This window comes from Anarrhichthys ocellatus, unplaced genomic scaffold (genome assembly GCF_004355925.1).
Source record: "Anarrhichthys ocellatus isolate YVR2014 unplaced genomic scaffold, GSC_Weel_1.0 scaffold2, whole genome shotgun sequence".
NCBI classification, from domain to species: domain Eukaryota; kingdom Metazoa; phylum Chordata; class Actinopteri; order Perciformes; family Anarhichadidae; genus Anarrhichthys; species Anarrhichthys ocellatus.
Window position 1 is genome coordinate 8,158,380 of NW_022280032.1, and position 23,421 is coordinate 8,181,800.

General features: G+C 41.1%; 1 protein-coding gene across 8 annotated transcripts in view; it reads right to left on the reverse strand.

Annotated features, from left to right (window-relative positions):
• The window catches only part of tjp1b (tight junction protein 1b), a 51,153-nt gene that overhangs the window by 20,388 nt on the left and 7,344 nt on the right, over positions 1 to 23,421 (reverse strand). For 7 of the 8 annotated variants that reach the window (XM_031857584.1, XM_031857575.1, XM_031857531.1 and 4 more), the window contains exon 2: positions 21,681 to 21,822. In XM_031857584.1, coding sequence (XP_031713444.1) covers positions 21,681 to 21,822 — 142 coding nt within the window. The other variant, XM_031857566.1, reaches the window with a different exon arrangement.

Here is a 23,421-nt window from a genome sequence, read left to right on the forward strand (position 1 = left end):
CACACACACACACACACACACACACACACACACACACACACACACACTTCACTTTGAAGGGATGTAATTTTGCTTTCTCCTCCTGCAGAGCGTGTTGCTCTGGTAACAGAGGGGGAACAGTGTGGTGTTGTGACATTTTCAGGCCGTGTCTGAAGGTTCCTCTGATGAACCATGGGAGGTTTAAAGAAGACACGGCTGAATTCATTTAGAAACAAAAGCTGTTTTTGAATTTTAAACTAGCACTGTTGTTTTTGGTTGTCCCTAAACACAGTCTTCACTAATTACAAACATGTTACCTCAGAGGTGCTCTTCTTCGTAGGAATTAAAAGTAATGCTTTGCAGTACATTAAAACCAAAAACTACTGCACAGCTCTCTGTGTTCAGTCTCACAAGCAAACGTCTTGGTGTCCTATTCAGAGGCAGAGACACTAATCTCAAAGGTCAAGTAAACATAGAAGAAAGAGAAGGGAAACGTTCGAGTCTCCTGTGTAGTTTCTACTAAAGTCGCCTCAGCGTCCAGTGACCGAGGAGTGCTTGTGGCACCGTTGTGTTCTCCCTTTATGGCCACAAACTACCGGTGCCAACAGAAGCTTCAAGCCACAAGCCAGAGCTGGCAGCCGCTCTCCACGGCAGAGACACACCATGATGGTTTGGGGTCATGCTTGGGGGATTACAGCCAGCACTACAACACAGATGGACTACAACACAGATGGATCACACACAGCTGAGTGGAGAACGGACAGGAAAGCTGTGGGCAAAATGGACTATGTCAATATCTAAATTATTCAATAAACCTAGTGTGGCTTTATTCTTCGGCAGAACAAACTATTTAAGCCGGTCAAAGAAATACTCTTATCAGAAAACTGAACACCACCGATCAATTGTTGAAGTAATTTAATGTATTATTTTTCAAACCCCAAGATATTCAGTTAACAACTCTATAAAACAGGAACAATACTCACGTTGGAGAGGCTGCAACCAGCCTGGTATATTTGCCTAAAATGGCTTCGATGATTAATCTATTATCTAACGACTAATCAAATAATTGACTTATCATTGCAGCTTTAATTTAAGACAAAGTACTTGTGTGACCTGGCAGCACTGTCTGAAGCACAAAGGGATATCATCAGATTTTGGCGACCGTTGGCGAGTCTCCCAGACACTTTGGCAAAGTACCCGTCTTTTGACCGTTCTCTTCTAATCAATTTGACAAAAAAAAAAAACTATTTGGCCGGTAGAATAGTGAAGAGCAGCTGATCTTGGTGCTTCATTGCAAGACAAATAGAAAATAAGTATATTTATGTAATGGCTAGTCAGAATATCTCATACCACTTAATATGAGACACCTAAAGTCACATCTCAGTGAGGAAGAGGGACTTGTTTTTAGACAGTGCATCTTGAATATCTTGTTAAGTGAAATACTACTTCTAAATATCGCAGACTTATGACACACAACACTTCTTAATACTAATGAAATGTAGCTCAAAATGAGTTTTTCCCAGCTAATTTTCAAGATATCTTTACCCACATTTTACATCATATATCAAGAAGCTTTTGTCAAGCTTTGTACTATTCAAACTATTAATTGTTTTTTTAAACTTTTCTATTTCTTCCCTTTCCAGATGATGTGCTGTAGCTACGAAACAGAAAACACTCAACCTCTACCCACCTGAAACTAAATGGTGGAAGCAATTGCTTTGCTATGTTACAAGTAGTAATCCAGGTTCTACTGATCCATACGTTGTGTCAAGTATAAGATCTGCACCAAAAAAGGAAAATAATCATAATTTCATTTGGAGACAAAAATCCTTAAAAACCAACAAGTCCCCACGATGCTAGCCCAACACGAGCCCAGAGGAGGGGAGCTGAGATGGCGTTTCATTTTGTATTCACTTTGGAGAATCATTAAAATTAAAGAGTGCTGGCTCCCCAACTCTCTATTCAGCAGAAAAACAAAATCATATTTCTTCCAAAGAGGGAACTGAGGCAATATGGTGGGGTGTTCAATTATCTGACTAAGAGAATAGATTTTGTGCTGTAGTATGGTTTAGGGGTGAGGCAGAACCTTATTCAATTTTGACCGCTCTGGGACAAGAGGGGCTAAAAATAGCTCTCATTAATTCTGCCGTTGTGATGCTGCAACAGAGTGATTTAAGGGAAACTTGCAGCATGAACACCGGAGAACGTTTAATAAACTCTTGTTATATTAAATGCCACGGACTCACTGGGACAAATGATGCATTACGGCATAGGAAATACATTCCCTATCTCTCTAGTGCCCATTTGTTGGATTTGGCCTGAGGAAAACAGAGAGGTAGATCATGTTCACAAAGCCTTTACAGCGCCAGCGCAGTGAAAATGTGGCTATTCAAACAAGTACTACGATAAAGAATGTTCAACGTTGATGCTGGGACACTTGGGGTACACAGAGTGGCACAAAAAGGACATTTTTAGCATTGAATTATGATGATTAGCTGAAACAAAACCAACTGAGGAAAATTACTTCTCAATAATTGAATAAAACGTGATAATGGTGCAATACATTTCTTCCATTCATCTTATATATTTATTCTATTTCTACTATCGGTTTGAGATAAGACACCACTTTTTTTCAGATCCTTATTTGAGACCCAAATGAGCTTCCACAGTCCTACAAATACAACTCCCCACGTGATGAGAGCAGCAATGAAGCTACACGTGTCTCCAGCAGGGAAAGAAACGTCTCTCATTGGTTCCAAAGTTCTTAGTCCGTCAGAGCCGTAACGACTTTAAATCAAACGAATGACACTGACTGCAAAAGACTAGCAAACAAATTGCTAGAACAAGGATACTTTCAGGACAGTGTGCGAGTTGCACTGCGGCCAACGACAGAAACACAACAACAGGATTGCACTCCGCTGCTGGCTGCTGGCAGTGAAGCAGCAAACAAGTCGAATCGGATGATTGATCACTTCAGAAATTGAAAACGATGTTCTGGGGAGTTCTGACAACTGCTAAATCTCCACTGCCTCGGAGAACATATTCAAATGCTAATGAGGGTCCATGCCTGAGCACCAGCCAGGGGGTCCCCTGAGAGATAAGTGGCCCCGTGCACATACAACATGGTCAGACACTGGGCTGTGGAGAGGCAGCAAAGCACGAGCGATGAGAAGGCTAACAGATGGAACCTATTAGCTCTGAAACAAAAACTTAACTGCCAACCATTACATCCATGAGAAGACACACACTAACATTATCTAAAAGCTACAGTAAAACAAAGTTCCACCACCATCTTCTTGATGTGCTGCTTAAGTATTCAGATGAAACTGGATGCATACGAGATCTGGAGGTACTTACATCACTTCATCCTGGTCACTACAGAGAACACAAACAGAAGCGACTCCAGCCTCCAGCTCCTCCTCAGTAAATCCAGCAGGAGATTCCTGCAGACGCACATCAGCAGCCTCAGTGCATAACCCGCACCAATCAGTGCTAGGAGGGACGAACCCCCGCCTTCCTTTCTCTGCTGTTGAACAACTGAAACTACGACCACAGGTGAGGGCTTAAGCAGCTACACCCTACTGCTTCCTCTTGCCTCCGCTCCAAACATCTTTTCTTCATAACGCACCCCTCACTCCCAACTCTCTCTTCTTCACACGCTCATGGGATCGAAGCAAATCCCCTCTGGCTTGGCAGCGATCTGTGCGGGATCTGCAGTTCCGCTACAGCATGGGACTCCTCTGTACTAGCGAACATCCATCCGCAGTGTAAACTGCTGTATCGGACTTAACCCCCGAGGTGCCGGGTTGAGCCAGAGCAGAATTCTTCAGTCCTCTCTTTGCATGTGGAACATTGTTACACCCCCCCCCTAACCCCAGGTGTGCTGCATTGCATGCATACATTATGCTCAAGTATCAGCGGCGTCCCATAAAGGATTACTGACCGTCAAACTGACAGTTAATAATAAACAACGCATACTTTGTTCTCCAACAGCAACTATATTAACAGGTTGCTAATGAAGCAGATAAAACCAAATCTAACAATAAAAAAAAAGGGAAATCTGAGACGTTCAGGCAGGGTGAGAGGAAAGCAAAGAGGCACATGTGACTTGTGTGACATCGTTCAATGAGGAAGAACATTCTGACATCTGTAGCGCAAAACGATATGTTTAAACAAGTTATTATAGATTTCTTTATTCAATTTTCTCTTTGTGGGACAGCTAAAACGGTCGTAGCATACTACTCAATTTAGTTTGCACATCTTTCAAAAGTAGTTCAATAAGTTCAACTATTTTATGGGGAAATTAACTCAACAGCCAGCACTTAAAAATCGCCAAAGGAAATGCTCATTATTGTACAGCCGAAATTATGATGGCGTTTACAGTGCGGCAACTGAAACGGCTTTATTAGGAAAAGAGCTCACTGCATTGCAGGTTCCAACAACTGAGAATATTGTTCTATTCTGTGGAAAACATCTTAGTGAGTGCATCTAATCAAGCAGCATTAAGAGGAACTTTTTACAATTGTTTTAGTAGTTTAATCCTTTTACCCCATTAAGACGTCTGTGTTTGACGCATTAGTGTAGCATATCAGTTGAATAACACACATACCAAACGTCCGTATAGCAATAACGTTACTCAACGTATGTATTTGTCATGAAGTCCATCCACAGTGTTGATGGTGATTCACGTGCAGAAGCTACGATACTTCTGTATCAGACAAATGAAGCAACATTTCACTTTGCACTACAAACATGGATCTGAGACCATTCAAAGGCCACGTGGGTCATGACTTCCCACTTCTCAGTCAGGGAATGATTGAGTTGGACAAGCCTGACGGACACCCAATCACCGCTGGTTAAATTTACATCCCTCAGAGCAGAGCCTGAGCGTGGTGACAGATTCCACACATAGTCTGCTCTCTCCACCAGCTTCTGCCGACTAGCCTCCAAATTAATTATTCCTACAACAACTTAAAGAGGCATTTAAGGAACCCAAGCAGCTAAACGCTTCCAAGTCTGCAGTTTAGCCGCTACTATGTCTTATTCTTAATACTTCATTCGTGACGACAGAATGCAAGGGTGTAATTAAACTCTGCAAAATAAATCTTATAAATAAATATAAATATTTATTTTCCCAGCGCAAAAATGGTGACGCAGAAACGCAACTTTTCTCGTACGAATGAAGTGTTCTCTGTCAAGTACCGTTTACACCACGATTACTCCAGCATTCTGTTACATTCCTTGTTTCAGTTACGGATACTTCAGCAACGTACTGTGTGTCGATTTTACATAAGTGTGTTGGTTTTACTGAGTTGTAGCAAATATTAAAACAGAATCAATCCGGTGACTACAGATCGTTTCTGTCAAAGCATTCAATCCCGCTCTTAAAGGGGTCACATCTGAGGAAGAGACTTGACATAAAGTTACTGGAGTGGCAACAACTTCGGTGAGGGATGAGTCTCGAAGGCAGTCCATGAGACAAATAGCCATCATTGAATAAAATGTCTTTGTGATGGTTTGAACACACGGAAACCTACGAGAACTGTCAAAGATACTTATAGCCAATGATTGGGTTTCAGTTTCCAAAATGGAGGAAGCCAGCAGGCAAACCTTATTTGATGTGCTAAACATTGAGGATAACTGTCAACACTGTACTTAACAAGTGATCTCATGTAATTTGTTCAGACAGCATGATAATGAGCGGTTATTACTTTGATATCTGTCATAATATTGATGCTGACATGAGTTGTGTACTTTCTGTCCAACAGTGTAGACCTGGTAAACGTTCTTCAGCGGAGACGAGACATTGTATAGCTGGTTGTCTTTTCTTTTGTCATAACACGTTTTATAATCCAAGTCGCGTTGTCTTGAATTATGTCTCTCTAATGCATTTGAAATATTAAACCTGCAAGAACTTTTTGGGCCACTCTGGGGCAGCGGAAGAGAAACATCCAACCCTAACAAAAAATGACTCTTGAATTGAGTTTGGGATTTCTTTACACCATTTTCCACAAAACAACAGAACAATAATAAATAAATGAAGCCCAAAACTTCTATACTCGTCTCAGGGAGTCTATTTTCAGAATCCACAGCTCGAGTCAGTGATCATAACCAGAGCCACAGTGTGTCCTGAACACATGGACCAGGAAATCAGCCCTGTGGAAGTTATCTGCGCCCCACACAGAGCCCATCAGAGGGCAGGAATGTGCTGATAAGCTGAGCCACTGACCTGCACCCTGCCTCCTCTCAGTCACAGGGACTGAAACGAGGACAAAGGAGCCAATGACAAACAGTAATGATAAGGGATGTTTCTGTGCTAGAAGAAAAAGGAGGTTCACGTTGAAATGTGATTGACGAGAGATTTGCAAGCCTCGTCATTGTGATGGCTTCACACCCCTTTCAAATTTACGATGGACTTGATTTATATAAGAAAGCTTCTGTATAACCGGAGCTATGAACATAACATCAACATGTAATTTGCCAACACAGAGACTTACTGTTCGATGGGGACGAGGACTTTAACGTCCTAATTCTGAGAAGCGTTTGCTAGGAAGTCTCAGCTTGGACGTGTGTCAAAGCAATGACCTTTCAGTGTTCACAGCACCCATCAATCAATCTCACAACAACTCGTACAGCTCCAAAAAGTAGCCGAAAAATGAGATAGTATAAAATATGTAAGGAGCTAAAGAAGATAGACAGATGACCACTATTTAAAGCCTGACCCACAAAATGTCAAGTGGTATTTGTAAGTGTACTGCAATCTACGTTGCATTATATTTTGTCCTTAGAGTTGGTTGTGAAGGTTGACACAAACATTATTACAGTAAATGATCTATACATGCTGAGATGTGTGACTTTTATGTTTAAAAACCCTCTCTATTGGCACCAGTTCTATTTAATTCATCTTGTGTGTATGTAGTATGCAGTGTAAGTATTCAGTGTAACATTTGAGTGCACATAAAGAGGGGCAGGATTAAACTAGGCTGCAATGCAGAACAGAAAATCCTCCTGTATTAAAAATAAAGGATTAGATCTATTAGCTCAGGCAGGGAGAAACAATTGGTGTCAAAAGTCCATCTCAGTCTGAAGTCTCACCTCTCAACGGATGAAAATATCACAACAATGTTAATTGTACAAACTAATCCATGGTGTAGTTAGCAGAGATATAATACTTAGCTCATTGCAGGTTAACTCATTCAATAGGTTTTCTTTTTATTCTAGTAGCACCTCTAGGGCTATCACCAACACTGAAACATGTGCCATCTTCACAGTCTCCCACCATTGTTTTGGCATTGTTTTCCAGCAGCCCCTCTCTCCACAACTAGACCATTCATCTCTGTAAAGAGGTACCTGAGGACATTTACTTTGATCTCTTTCATATCAATAAAATAAGCCATTTAGGTTGGCATTAACATGTGTGCATAACTAAGGTTTAAAAATATAGAATGTGTCAACATATGGTATTAATACAGTCTCATTGTCACATAGGTATGTTTCAACCAGCAAGAGCTGGTTCAAAAGCCCCTCATACCACACCGTGTCCTCAAATACACAAGACTACAAAACTCCAGTCACATGTAACTTAGGTTGGCAACATATCAGATACATCTGTCCTTCCAAAACCACAATGACTCAGATGACTGCTGCTCCCATGACAGCTTAGGTCAACATGATTTACAGGCCAAGATGTATGGCTGCCCTTGAGCAGCTAGATATTCTGTTCTTCTACTCAGGCGACATGTTTACCAGCACAACACTGCCAAGTCAATTATTTAAAAAAAAAACAGTTAAATGGGGCAATGAAACATCTAATGGCTGTCACAAATATCATCTGTATTGTGCCTCACCCACTTCATTTGAAAAGTCTGTTGACTTGCCTTGCTGCCACTTCATTTACCCATTGCTATCATGAGGCCAGTGATGATGTTACATAGCACATCAACACACAGATGTGCAGTAATGAATCATCATAACTACATTGACAGATATTCAAATTATAGATTGTAATGTGGATATGTTGTGGTAACAGAAGAAATGTTATGTTACTGAATGCTTTAAATTACAGCTTCCTTTAAATTCAAAGACTGTTATCCATTATAGACAATAAGACAGGACCAACCGATCACATACCATTCACAAAGTGAGCGAATACAACCCAAATGTACTCGATCAAGAGCATACTTATTAGCTGATTTTGGCCACTATTAATGATGTTTTCATACATTGTGTAATCAAAACAGAGGTTGTGAAATATGTTGGCCATGTTGGCTTAAGGATAAGTTAGGGAATTCACATTGAATCACAATATTATGATTAAAGGTCTGTTACTTTTATATCTAAGATCATTTTCTTGTATCCTGGCTCGAGTGATTAAACGTGAATGTGTGTTGTATGTTATCTGTCCATACTAGCTGTAGTTATGACTAGTCTAACTTAATGTAACAAACGATAACAGTCAACAACAGAGTCCAGCTTTTATAACACTCAACAGGTGATGCCTGGTGCTTTGTGTTCATGTTAGCAGCAGTCTATTCCTTGTTATGGAAATATAAATAGTTAGTTAGTCGATAGCATGAGCGATGCTAACCAAACACCAGCTGTAGCCCACAGGAAAGCCCCCACACAGCTGACAGGGCATTATTACGACAGCTGGTAACGTGACAGACACCGGGGACAGACAGGCAGGTATTCTAGTGTCACCAAAACTTAACCCAGCTAAAACGCTAACGTTAGCCAACTGCTACCTAGCCTCACCAAAGACCCACTTAAGTTTGACTAACAGACCATCACAACAAGGTGAGCCACCGCTTGACCTTCCATGTAATTTCAAAACCCCGATGTCATATGTGTAGCAGCTGGCCTCACGATACCGCTCCCTCCTTGTCTCTAGCAGTTTGACACTTAATTCATCTTTTGCCCCCTTTTACACCCTCTCTGGTCAAATCAACCCCAAGCTGGCCGACATTTTGTTCCAGCAGCTAGGCTAGCTAATCACAGCTAGCGTTACCTGGACGCTCCGCCCGATGACAGCTCAACCGCAATGCATTTTGTCAGTTAACGTTATCGCTTATGCAAGCTCCACAAAAAGAAAAATAGGGCAATGAACACCGTTATTCATGCTGGCAGCTAGAAGATAATATTAGCATGTTTGGGGCAACTAGCTAACCACTTAGCATAGCGCGTAGATACAGTTCGCTAGCAGAGAGGTGGCTAAGTTACCTCGGCTTGCACCGTTATCGTTCGCTCGTGCCCGCAGAGAGACACACGCATCCAGTCAGCTCCCGCGAGCTAGAGCGAAATACGCTCCCCCAAATAACGAACTCACGGAGAGAACAAGAAAACCATTCACCTTTAGTAAAAGCAATGGTCCTCACGCCGTGCTTGTGAAAATCTTACAGAAAAAAGGGAATGGGAAGATCTTGCTGGTGTGGCTCCAGAGCAGCAGCCGCCGCACTGCAATGGCAGGCAGTGGGTGAAGCCTTCCTTCTCTCTCTCTCCCCCCCCACACACACACACACACACACACACACTGCTCTCACACTTCGGCTGCCGTCACCGCCGCGGTGACAGTGACAGGTTCGCCTGGAAGAAACCATTCCGATTTGTCCGCGAGGGGGGAGGGGGAAGGATGGGATGCAGAGAGGCTGTCCACAGCAGCCGCCGCAGCAGCAGCATCAGCAGCAGCAGCTATCCAGCAGCATCAAGCGCCATTCCAGCGTGAGAACGAGCGGTCTTCGACGAGGGTGAACACGCACCGAAGAAGCTTCGTGAACACTTCACATGTAGGGCTTGCCAGGGTATCGCCTTGTCATCTATTTCAAATGCATCAATTATTAAGGAACCAAAATAAATAAATACTAGGAAAGTCCCTATGGCATTCTCACTGCACATTGTTTCATATTAGCCCACAACAATGTTAAATAATACTACAACGCTATTCTTCACAGGGTATTATTAGTTTTTTCAAAATAATTCCCATCTGAACTAAATAATACCAACATATTTTAATTTTATGGACTGATGATTCATATATTCATATGTTCAACATTATTTATTTATTTATTTTAAAGGATGACATTAACTAGGCCTATTTTAAAATAAGAAATAGATGTGCATGGTGTATGTGGCTACTAAAAATGTGGTCTTTGTCACTGGCCTATTTTTAGCGCCTATAGGCCTACCAAAACACCAACTGTGTTGTGTTAATCTGAAATTAGAAGTATTGACAACAAAATCTCCAAAATGGGTTTTGATTATATTTAGGTCTAATGGTTTTCATATTTCTCCATACAACTTCAAGTGGATGTATTTAACAAAATGAAAATACGAAAGATTTGAGAACCTATACTGCAGCAAGACAGCTGGCCTGTTTCAACTTTTAATGTGCTACGAAAGCTTGCTTTTCCAGGTAATATGATTTCCCTATAGCACCCGTGGTGCAGTAGACTTTTACAGGTATACAGCAGAAGGCCTAACAGACCTTTGTGCACACAAAGCACTGTAAGCTTTCACTCTGCTGCATGTGACGTAATGGTTTGATTTATCTTAAAGAGCTTTTAACAAGCATCCCGATCAAACAGAGCGCAAATAAATCGGTATGAGATGAAAGAGCTACCAAGAGCTTTGTCTGCAGTGAGAGTGAATCATTGCCCACATGCCCCTTAAGAGAGGCACCTTTAAAACTGTTCATCATATTAAAATGTTTGCTTTATTAGATTATAAACAGTAAATAAACTGTTTGACAATACATTTCAACCAGATGCTGAGCAGTACTGCAGTACTACAAAATACTTTTCTTTTAAATCATTTAATATGTTTTTTTTATGCCTGTATGTGACAACATCAAGATACAGTAGATATCCTGTTATTGTTATAACCTACACACCCAGAACCTAACGTCCAGGTGCATATTATATATGCAAATTAATGAAATAACTTTCTTATGTTAAGCAAGCCTTAATATTGATTTGACAGATCGAATTTAAAAAACAAGTGGTTTGATTGATTGGGCATCCTTTGAAACAAAGGACTGGACAAGGACAAGATGGTTAATCCCTCAGCCCTTGTGTGTGTGTGTGTGTATGTGTGTGTGTGTGTGTGTTTAGTGCACAATCAGGAAAAACGGCTATTTATTTTGAAATGATAGCGTTCTGTAAAATATGCTGTAGAAGATGAAGATTGGAGGCCCTTAAAGTGGAATATATTTCACTTTGAATGTTTTTTTGAATGCGAAAAATCCATTTGGATATCACTTTTAACTACCGCAAACATAAAGTCTTTACAGGGAAAGCTGAGGCAGGCTACTTAAGTAGTAATGACATGCTGCATAAAGCCATTTAAAATGCAGAGGATAGAACTAAAATCCACCCTACAGTCACGATGCTCAATACTCCTTCCCATGGGGTATACAGATGTAATCAATATACAGTAGAATGTAAATTGTGCACTGCACCAAACTCCACTCTTAAGACTCCATTGCATGCACTTTAGTTTTTGTGCTGGCTTCTCTAGAAGTATAGCTAATTCTCTGCAGCACCTTCTGTTGTGCATTTTATCACTTTGAGATTGTGTGACCGTTCTTGTCACCTCTACCTCTGGCACTAATGAGTGCAGGAGAAGATACGGGCTGAATGAAGGAGCACAGAGGTCCTGCAATGTTGCTGACGTAAGGAGACTTGCTGCAGATTCCATTGGAGGATTTGAAGGGGGGGGGGGGGGGCATCTTGAATGGAAGAATGCGAGTTGGACAAGGTCAGAAGAATTAGATAAACAAGGGCAGTCATTTATACCCTGTGGAAAAACAAAATATGGTGAACTGTAGTTGTAAATATAGGAACAAAAAGAAACTGCTCAGAAAACAATAAATGTTTCCGTGATCTGTCCCTCTACAGTTTTGTTGAGTGTCTATTGATAGTGATTACATGCAAACCTTTGGCAGTATAGTATACTCAATGAGCATGAATGACAGTGAGATGGCGGCATCAGTTATCATCATGCATTACGGTATTTAGCTAAAGTATTGCAGCAGAAATGTAATCAAGCTATCTAACCCCTCTGGAAATGCATGCATGTAAACTTCTTCTGCATGTGGTTGAATTGGCTCTGTTGTGAGCGTATGCTGTTTAATGTATCTCTGTTGAAGCCCTTGAAATACCCTCTGTTAATGCTACGACAGTGTTTGCATCACTGGCTCCAACAGCACAGAGGGAGGTTCACATGCCGTGCAACAGAATTATGCAGCCCCTCTCCCCCATCAGCGCATTTAGGCACACGGACAGGATTCAAACCAGAGTATAACTGCAGGAACAAATCACACGAGTGGAAAAGCAAATTACAAATTCACAGCAGATTGGCTTTTAGAGTGCACTGCTCCTGACGGTGAGTGAGTCACATCTCAGCTGCACAGGTCAGGAAAACAGCCTACTAAGCAAAGGTTGGCCTGGCTATCCATGAGCTTTAACGACTGCAGCTATCAAATGACATGACAGACGTTAAACATAGCACTGCAGCAGAGGAAAATAAATGCATTTGTCCAATGCGAAAGAATAGATGATAATATGTGACGCCGTGTTGCCAAGGCGAAAAGATGATACTCAAAATTTTGTGCTTCTCATCTTGTTATCCAGTCTTTGGTTTTACAAATTGGAGTACATCAATGTAATCTCATAAGGGAGTGAGCTGGCGTCTGCACAGAGGCTTGTATTTCTGTGATTTCCGTGTTGTCCTCTGTCAGTATCACTGACCTCTAACATGAGAAAACAGCACACTGACTTGACAGCCAACCCATTTGTTTGGGACAGAAAGTCCTTACACAAGGTGTCATAATGCCTCACGATTACGTGGTGAAGCAAGGGCCCATAATCTAGCAAGCATGAGGTATCTTGTAAAGTCAGCAGTCAGAAAAATCACTTATCAGAAGATGCTTTATAGAGGAGTGAAGCGTGAGCTCGGTGAGGCAGAGCTGAGGATGTGCAGCAGTAGAATGCAGCTGAACCATGCAGGAGACAGATTTTGGCTGCAGCCTCCTGATCTCTGTCCAGCTTATTAGCAGCTAATTTTACAGTATGTGATTGTAACACCTGTCCCACAAAAGAAGGCATATATAATATTTAGATTTTGCATTAGATAATAACATTTGGATAATAATGCAACTGGCTTTACTCTTTAGTGCACTCCGCTTTTATGCAAGGGCCAACTAAAACAATTAAACAACATATTTTGCAGTTCTTTGTGAATTGCTTCCTTGCAGTTCAAATGGAATTAACAGTTAATATATTTCAATAACAATTGGATTGTCATCTGCAAGGAGATACATGCTTGACAATTTTTGTGTCGCACTAGCTGCAGTGGAAATGCTGCAAGGTAGATATTATATGAAAAGTGGCATTCAGTAATGTTGTTGAGCTACAGGCAGTAACAAAAGGAGACTGTGAACATACAGAATGTGGTTGACAAAGCACATTCATTAATAAAAATCAGAACCCATGTACAGGGAGGAAATACATATTTTTCAAGACTCCCAAAATTAACCCATAATCTCATCTCAATTTTTTCCCACCAACAGCTGAGAGCTCAGACATATCAGGTGACCTCACATCCCCGGCCCTGCTGATCATGTGACACCAGGCCACCGACATCCAAATCCTCTCTGGATCAAACTACAGCATCATGTAGGCCTACAGTTCCAAAGAATCAATCGCCTAAGTATGTTTATCCCAGGAGGGCAGCACTAATGCCAATAAAGATGAACAATTCCAATCAGTTAATGTGGATATGTGTATGACAGAGAGGTCTTCAACAGAAAAATGGTGAGTTAGGAGTTATTTTGCTTTTTAAGACAAGAGATCAGATTGCAGTGCTAGACCATGAAGCTGAATTCCTTGAGGAAAATGAAAGCTTTTAAAGGAGCAAGATCCTGATCCATCAGATTGTGATTTCAGAGACAGCTGGAAATGGTGACGGCAGATTAATTATCTGTTAATTAATAACCACAAATACTCTGCAGCTTTTCTCACATAAGCCCATGGAGACGTCTCTAAAACCTATAACGTTATCAACCATTGTTTATTCAGGCAAAATTGACCAAGCATTATGCTCTTTTACAGCAATGCCCTGAAACCACACAATGTTGTGATAAGATATGAAAATCTTTTACCACCAAGTGTAATCCCCTCCCCCGCAGTGTCACCCTCAATGTGACCTACCAGTTCAATTATTAATGAGGTGGCTTTATTTTTTATTTTCCATTTACCAGACCTTTAAATTAGTTTGGATTCATAAGCCTATTCATGTCTTTTTCCCAGGAGAGCACCCTCGCTCAGGATGAGAGTAAAGCAATTAGAGGCCTTGGTGGTGTGGGATCAGGTGCTCCCTTCGGACCAGACTGAAGGGGCATTGTGGAGGGCAGGTGATGGGGGTGACAGGAAAGAAAAAGGGAGAAAAATCACCCAGGGGTAATTTACCGCACTGCGGAAAAGAAGCCAGACAATGCTATAAATCTCCACTTTCTTAATTCAACTGGAATTGCATTTTGATCACAACTACAGGTGGACTCATTGATAAATACAAAAAGAAACCCCAATTATTTTTCTTTTAACAGAGGGAACAGTGCAAGATTGCCCCCTGTGTAATCCATCTGATGAGTGGGTGGTTAAACTATGTTTTCCTACTTGACTTCACCAACATGAGTATGAAGAGTCCTCATACCAACAACTCTTACCATTCTAGCCGCTGCACTGCCACCTGTTTTTTTTAAATAATATGTTTCTTTGCAACTACAACAACATTTCTATCACCACATATCAGAGCTAAACATTCATCCAAATCCAACATCCCAACTGCACATCCAACCCCTCCTTCTTCTATTGCATCAGCTACACAAACATGGATGTTCACTGTGTTCCTGTACATATAGATAGTAAAACTCTGCCCTCTGCAGGACTTCAGCTGAACACTATGCGTCGAGCATGACCGTCTCCCGCCTTAAAAAAAGGAACATCTATATGAAGAATTATTCATGGTGGCGTGAAAACAAGCGTGAGGAAAGTGGATCCGTGTGATTTAGTGATTTATTCTCCTGCTGGCCGATGATGCATGCGTGAGCTGATGGAGGGAGACACAAGAAGGAGCTGCGGTTGTTCACCCACGGGTCCGCCGTGATGGGATGCTCCTGAGTCTAAACAGCATATGGTGCCTCCCTGGGCATCAACGCACATCCTACATGTCCAGCAACACAGCAGGCTGTGTGATACACACACACACACACACACACACACACACACACACACACTTCTAAATAAATTTAAGAAATATACACACACTTCATCCTTTCATTCATTCTCAAACATAGAATAGACATTTTAGCTTTATTTCAATTTAGATTCTTTGACCATGAATGGAGCTCTGTTGTGTTGAATCTCATGTGATTTGAACCAGTATCGTGCTATTTGAGACTAATAACAGTCTTATCACAGTGCATGTTGCTTTATTTCAACCATCAATGAATAAAGGATAAACTGTCACTGAATTATATTGCTGATAACAATAAAAGAGCTGAAACGATAAGTCAGACCTGGTGCAGACCTAATAAATAGTTTACATTTGTTTATATTTAGGGCATTAACAAAGATAGTATGTTCATGACTGGATATTATGCTATCATGACAAATAAACACATGTAGATCCAAAGCGTATTTGCTGCCTGTAAAATTTCATTTTAGTAAATACAAAATATCGCTTCCCCAAAAACAGTGCATGTTCCTCTCAGGATAATCAATCAACAGACAATGTAATCTACAGAGCGTCCAAAAGTGTGAGCATCAAATCCTGCGATTGATTAACTTGTCTTGGGACAACCTTCCCAGTGTTTCATTCTTCATGCTTGACTTCCCCACCATGGCTACCATCTTGATTCCTTCAAACATTACATCATTCTGCTGGTTGTCCTTCACTTGACCCCACACTCATGAGCTCAAAAGGGGGGGGGGGGGGAGGGGGGGTAACATGGACATCAAGTCCTCCTTGAAAATAAGCCAAAATTATAATGAAATCTTGTTATTGTGGTATTAATAGATTGCATTTTTGGAATGGAAAATATTGGAAGTGATGTTGGTTTAGTGCTACATTTTCACTAATCCTCGGCTGCCGATGGCGCTTACTGTCCAGGTCTCTTCTCCTGACATAAATCATGCGGGGAAGTCAATAGAGTTGTTCGGATTGATGTGGGTTTGAGTCTTGAGTCTCTTCAAAATGATTTGTTGTAGATGAGGGATACAAGCACGACCATAAAAACAATTCAGAAGCACGAGTCATTGTCTTCAAATCCTCCACTGACAACCAAGGTCTCGGCTGTTTATAGTCCCAGCATCCTTTGAAGAAGAAATGAGCAAGAGGGTATTTTGATCAGTGTAGCAGTGTTACTGAGAGCTACAGGGAATCCATTTTAGGTCATCCTGAAGTATGGATGTAACATAAAACTGTTACCATGAAACACTATTACACATTACATATTAACGATTATCTAGTTTATCCAGTTTCAAATGTATTTATTTTTGCTGCTGCTGTAAAGTCAACGCATTGCTACAAGATGTGTGATACTACACACACACACACAGTGCATGTTGCCTTCAGTGACCTGCCATATGTCCCATCAGAGGAAACGTAGGCAGGCCTCCTGAGTCACAGCCTCCAGAAACATACCAACATCTGCCATGTCCTCCACGCAGCCTGTGGATGACACACGCAACCTTCACATGCATCATACATAGCCAGCTCCACCTCAGTGTCACATACAAACCCCCTCAATCACCTCCAACCACCCCCCTGGGCCCATCACCTATAGGTTAAAAAAAACCTCTCATCCTTTAGACTCTGTTCTTACATAACAGACCTGTCGTACCTAAAAGAAAATCAGCTGCTACCCCAATCACAGCCCCCCGCCTCGTTCCTATAAGGCCTCCTACAGTAGTCGTGATAAACCCACACACTCTGCTCCTCTCTCTGTCTCTTCCCTCAGCCCTTGTGGTGTGTCTCACTCAGGCCCGACCCCCTGCACCCACCTCCACGCCTTCAACACACGGGAGCAATCTCCCTCTAACAGGCCCTGAATATGCAGATTGGTTAATTCAGCTGCAGTTGCTCTCTCCGTAAATGTGTCTGCAAGCACTTTCCGAAGACTGAGCAGCGAATAAATGCTTACGCTGGGGCTTTTTTTGGTGGTGGTTAGGGGGGGGAGTGCCTCTGTCCACGGTAGACTGCAGCCAAGGATGAGATTTTAGAAGTGGGATGGGGCAAGCAGAACTAATAAGAGATTAAGACTTTGACCAAGGCAAAGCTCAAGGCCCAGTTGGTGACTGATCCTGATCTGTTAAGGAGTAATTAATTTAATTGCGCTTTTCATCTTGGCTTAGTTGCATCTGCTCCTGCTGATACTCTCTCAGTTTCCCTGCAACTCACCTGGTTATATAGTCTCTGCAGCAAACATTCCTTTAACATTTTACAAAACAGCTGAGAGGGCAGGAAAAATACTGCATTAAAAACAGATCTTTCCCCAAATCAAGGCACATGAAACAGAAACAACGACCTCAGTTTAGCATCCACACTGCACCAAGGACACAATGTAGGTTTTGTGTATGTAAAAAATGTTTTTCCCCATTGTCATGATGAAAAATAATGCACATAGGAATAAACTGCATGTTCAGAATCATCTCGACATTGATCCATATAAAACACACATAGCAAGGACGGTGTATCCCCTGGAAAATGTTACAGTTTACTATTTCTTATCATTAATTCCTATCCTTTCAGAGAGAAGAGTGATTAGTGGTGTAGATAATAAGATTTTGTTTAATACTAAAACAGATGCACTAATGCATCTCCCTAAAGCATTAAGAATTGCTGTAAACGCTGCTGCTTTGAAATAGGACGAGGTGTTGTTGATGAACGGGGAAAAATAACTCCTGCTTTACACAAAGGCATCGGGTGCATAAAAGGCTGTAGTTTCCCCCCCCCCTCTCCATCTCTGTTGTGCTTTCTGCAGCCTTAGCACTAAAATCTGATTCAAGCTTTCTGTGAACAAGTGCGATGCTTGCCAACACAAATGACAGCGGGAGTGGGCGACGCGCCAAAGTCCTCCCCTGACTATCAAGAGAGAAAAGCAATCAAAAGAAACAATCGATATAAACAAAGTCTTAACCACTATTGATTATTTTGCGCTACGCTGATGGGCAATGATAGTTATGTACCTAAATTCATACACTCAGTTGATTAATATCTTCAGTTTTCTGTTGAAACAGCCAATCAGGCGAGATTCTTTTGTTCGTAATTGACCGCAGATCACCCAACGGCTCAGAGGCAGTGTTGTGTCTGTTGTGACATTTTAGTAGGATGCAATGGAAACTGCTCCTCAGCTCAGCATCCTGCAGTCTCATCACTCACTGTAAGGCGGACTGTTACTTCCATCAGCTGCATTTGAGTTTGGGCAAGTCAGCAAGTTTTCCTCCAGTGCACACACAGCCTGTACAAAAGAAATATACGGTGGAAAGGCCAGGAGCCCTTAGCTGGGCTCACAGTCTCTGGTGAGATAGTGGCCTCTCGAGCAATGTGACGCGTCCTCTGAGTGGCATGCCATAAAGACAAATGACATCGATGTGGTAAGTCACTCGCTATGACTTACAGAGCAACAGAGGATATGAGAATACTAGACACTATACACTGTCTTTTCCTGTTCAGATGAAGGCTTATGATTGCTGTATGTGGCTCAAAATCAAGGCCAACACTAATCTGTCAATTACAGCCTAAAAGCATCCACTGTCCACTGTCCTGGGTGGAGACTGAATGCTGATTTTGTAATCATTTTTAAAATATAGGTCTTTTGTTGAATCAGTCACGACTATTCTTTTTTTTTTGACTGAGACAATGCAAATGCTTTCATATTTTCAGTTTTTTTTAACCTTGTTAGTTGCGTTGCTTTAGGTATGGCAATGTCAGTCTGTCAGTTCATCACTTCGGATCAGACTGTTATATTTCAACAACTACATTTTGTCATCCTCTAGAGACATCTAGAGACCTCCAGAGGACGAATCCAGCAGCAAAGACTTTGGTGACCCCCCCAAGATCAAAACCAATATCAGATAACGGGCCGATACTGGCTCAAGTAGCTGAATAGGGTATCAGTGACAGTATTACATTGGAATATTAATTCCCGTTTAAGTTTTTTACACTTGAATTGAATTCATGTTCATTTTTTAGATTTACCAAGTTGCCGGTGCACAATTTTATTTAAATTTTAATAATAAATAACAATTTGACTCAAAATATTTATTTTTTACACTTTGTTTTAAAGCAATGTTCATGTCAAGCCTGATGTTGTCTTACACATACTGGGAATGGTCCCAGTCTCTTCTGCACAGTGAGGAATACAGCTTATTAATTAAGCACTGCTATTGGATCGGTACTCAGCATCGGCCGATACCCAGAGCCCAGCTAACGCTATCGGTGTCGGGATTGAAAGAGAGTTTTGATTGAAGTATCTTGACAACTATTGCCTTGAAATACTATTTATTGACATTGACGTAATGATAACTGCTCTGACTTTTCATCTAGCGCCATCATCGAGCTGAAAGATTTAATGTGGCAAATACTTTGGTTTATGACCTGCAAAAACAACGACATCCCCATCAGCCTCAGCTGTAGTGCTTAGTTGCCAATATGAGCATGCCAGCAGGCTGAACTAAGATGAAGAACATGGTAAACATTACAACTGCATTACATCAGCATGTTAGAATTGCCATTGTGAGCATGTTAGCATGCAGCCTCACAGAGACTCAAGCATGTCTGCAGACTCTTGGTCTCGTTAATAAATCAGCATCTCAGAGTGACTGTGTCACACAGCAACACTAAGCTGAGAGTCTTAACTTTCACAGGTGTTGAAGATGAACCCCCGAGGTACACTAAATGGTATTTCAAAGCATTTTTAAAAACACACAATAGTAGGTCAACGTGGTTTTAAGCTGCTACAAATCAGCGTAAACGGCTTTGAAGAATGTAATGGATGTCTTAAAGTTTAAAACTCGCATATTTTTTAAAGCCCATGTTAACATTGCTGACCAGTACTTATCAATAACTCAACCAGCTCAGTGATTCTGTGATATCCTTTAATGAGATGGAGCGTTTGAGCTGAATTCACAGTCAGCTCATAGCTGAGCTGTCATCACGATAAAATTCCCTGGAGGCTGAGGCCCTCCAGCAGTTTGCTCTGTCTGGAAACAACAAAGCACATGTGTGTTTTAAAATTGTGTCTGCTTTGATTTATGCTCATCAGATCTCTGAACTTAAAACACTGCTTTGTGAATTAATGTCTTTTGTTTCATAAACACTCAGCAAAGGGTACGTCAGGATCAATTAGTGTGACTATAAAGACAAGAAAGAGTTTGATCCACCGAAGGATTGAGGCACCTGTTTTCTGAATGTGAATATGGATGAAAGGTGTGTGTGTATGTGTGTGTATGTGTGTGTGTGTGTGTGTCTGTAAAACAGCAACCTTGATGCTCAAACCAAATGTCTTCTTGGAAACCAATATAGAAAATCTTGAATTTAAACAGCTGTCAATATAATACATTTGACATTAAACTTTAATCTTAAATCAGATTATAAACGGCTGAGTAGTCAAAATTAAAAGAGATTAAATATCAAACTCTCAGGATTTCCCCCTTGAGTTACATGTGGAAGTAAACACATCTTTGTCCCACCCTAAAGGAATGGTTCGCCATTTTGGGAAAGACACCTTTGAAATGTGTCAGTAACAGACGCTTCGGCCTCTGACAAACCCTGGCGGTGCACAGAAAGAGCGCTCAGGCGCCATGAAAAGATTCACACTACTCTCTTGTTTGTGTGGTCAATATTGTACTACAGCCAGTAAGCGGATAGCTTAGCTTCCAGCACCTCCAAACTCCCCAATTAACATGTTATATCTACTTTTTTCAATCTAGAAAAAGTGTAAACACTCCAATAAAACCACGTCACTGACTGTTGCTTCATATTTAGTGTTTAATTTAGTGTATGAACCCTTTACCATCATCATCATCGTCATCAACATCTTTAAACTGTAAACGTGAATCTGTTTCACCAAATTTGCAAAACATGCAAGCTGCAGTTTGCAACATTTATTTTCCTGTTGCTTACATGTTGACGAATTTCACTCATCAAAGCAAACTCCATACCTGCAGCCCGTGCATGAGAATGCAAAAGCACTGTAAGGCTTAATAAATGATCTGCAATTTGCGAAAGACAATCATTTGTGAAATTTGCCACCTTTTGTGACCTGTGTTTTCACGGTATTGTGTGTGGATCATATCCCTGCTTTCATGTTTTTACCCAAGACAAATAGATCCTAACTTGCCTTGTGTTACCTTTTTTGGTGTTAGATTTGGGTGTCTGGTTGGATTTATTTAAACAATGCATTGTGTGTGGTTTCTTCAGTCACTCACTTATCAAATACAGATAAAGTCAAATTAATTTTGCTGCACAATACCTGCATGAGTCCTAAAAGACCCCTTCACAACTGAAACGCATCCCTTAAGGACATTTTTGTCTCTCTAATGTCAGGATGGTGAATTATTTGTTCTATATATTTTAGTCATTACAGTGTCTGTGGTTTTGTGATACAGCTCGTTGATGCGTTGCCTTTGAGTCAGTTTACTTACATTGGAGTCAAGCAGATCAATGCTGTCCAGGCTCTTGCTCCTGTGAATGCGGCCCTTGATGCGGCGGAGTGATGGTTTGCCCTGAATGGTGCTCACTGAGGAGGCTGCTGTGATGGAGCCAGCGGTCGGGCTGGGGTGTATCCTGAGGTCAGTGTAGAGGAAGCGTAAGGAAGAAGGACAAAGAAAAACAACAACACTACATCAGGGCAAGTAAGTACACATCCAGCATGGTTGTATCACAGCAGGACAAAGTGCCACAGGCAAGACGGAAGAAGAGGAGGAGGAACACAGTGGTCATGTTTCTGCTTCTCAAAAGGCCACAGCCCCCCGCTGGATAAAATGGCATTTAAAGAAAGCTATAATTGGACCTATAATTGTCACAGAGGCCCTGTAGGGGAGCTGGTTGGAGCTCAGGAAGCACTGCAGCTTCAAACACAGAGAGCCTGTGCAGCTCTGTGGGCCACACCAGCCAGACTGCAGCTGGGTCATGGTGAGATGTGAGGAGGAGGCACACTTGGCTGACCCATCACCAATACTCTGAGGAAAAGTTTTACCCTCCACAAATGACATACTTCAGCAGCACTGCTGGAACCCTGCTGACCACATTAAAACCCTCCGCCTCTCATTTCCTTTGTGTTTCTCATGTTCGTTGCTTAATTGCTCTGCAATGTGCTGTGTTTGCCACAAAATGAATTGTCCCTGCAGGGATGAATAAAGCTGAACTGAACTGAGAGTTTATCAAGCCATCTACAGCAGGGTTATCTTTTTAAAACCAGCCACATCTGCGTCCTAATCATTAGGCATATAAGTTATGTTGGTGCCATTTTATAATAATGCACCCTTTATAAAAAATGTAAAGGTTGCAAGTAACATGCTTTAGAAATGCTTAATAAATAAAATACAAATGGGTTGTAGATTAGTTCATGAGTGCACCTTTAGTTTGCCAGATTAAAAAAAAAGTTCTGGCTAGTGTTTGTCTTTTTTCTTTTGCAATAATGCAGCTATAAATGTGCATGTTCATGTCATTATATCTATTAATTCTTTAGGATTTCACACTTTCTAATGCGCTGCAGTCAAGTCTACAAAGTTACAAATGTTAACAAGTTGGTAATAACTTGATTTCGGTCCAAATATTTCCAGGAGCTAAGTGGTCCATTAGCTGATTAATTGAAGACTATTCAAAATGACATGATAGGTGTCCTTATGTGACACAACAACTGGCAACTCAAAAGTGATTCTACAATTAATTACAATTAACACATGTATTTAAAGTGTTTATAAGTTTGTTATTTACCACATATAAAGCTAATAGTTACAATGTTTTAGGAAATGTGCCCTATTAGAAAGTGGTACCATTAAATCATTTACATTGGTAGTTAGCAAAGCTGAAATATTTAATCGACAGAAAATGAATCATCAACTATTTTGATTGTAATTTCTTTGCAAAAATCTATTTGGTTCGCTTCTTCAATTGTGGAGGATAACCTGCTTTTCAATATTCTATATCATTGTAAACTGAATATCTTTGAGTTTCGGACTGTGGACGGACAAAACCAACAATTTGAAGACGACACTTTAGGCTTTAAAAACACAGAATCTTTAACTATTTACTGACATTTTGTAGACCAAACGACAGTTCCTTTTTACTTCTAGTAGAGAAGAAGCTGTGTCCCATGAATGTGCTCATACAGCACAGTGTAGCTCAAATTAGTACTATTGCCTCCTTTTCTTTTCTTCTCTT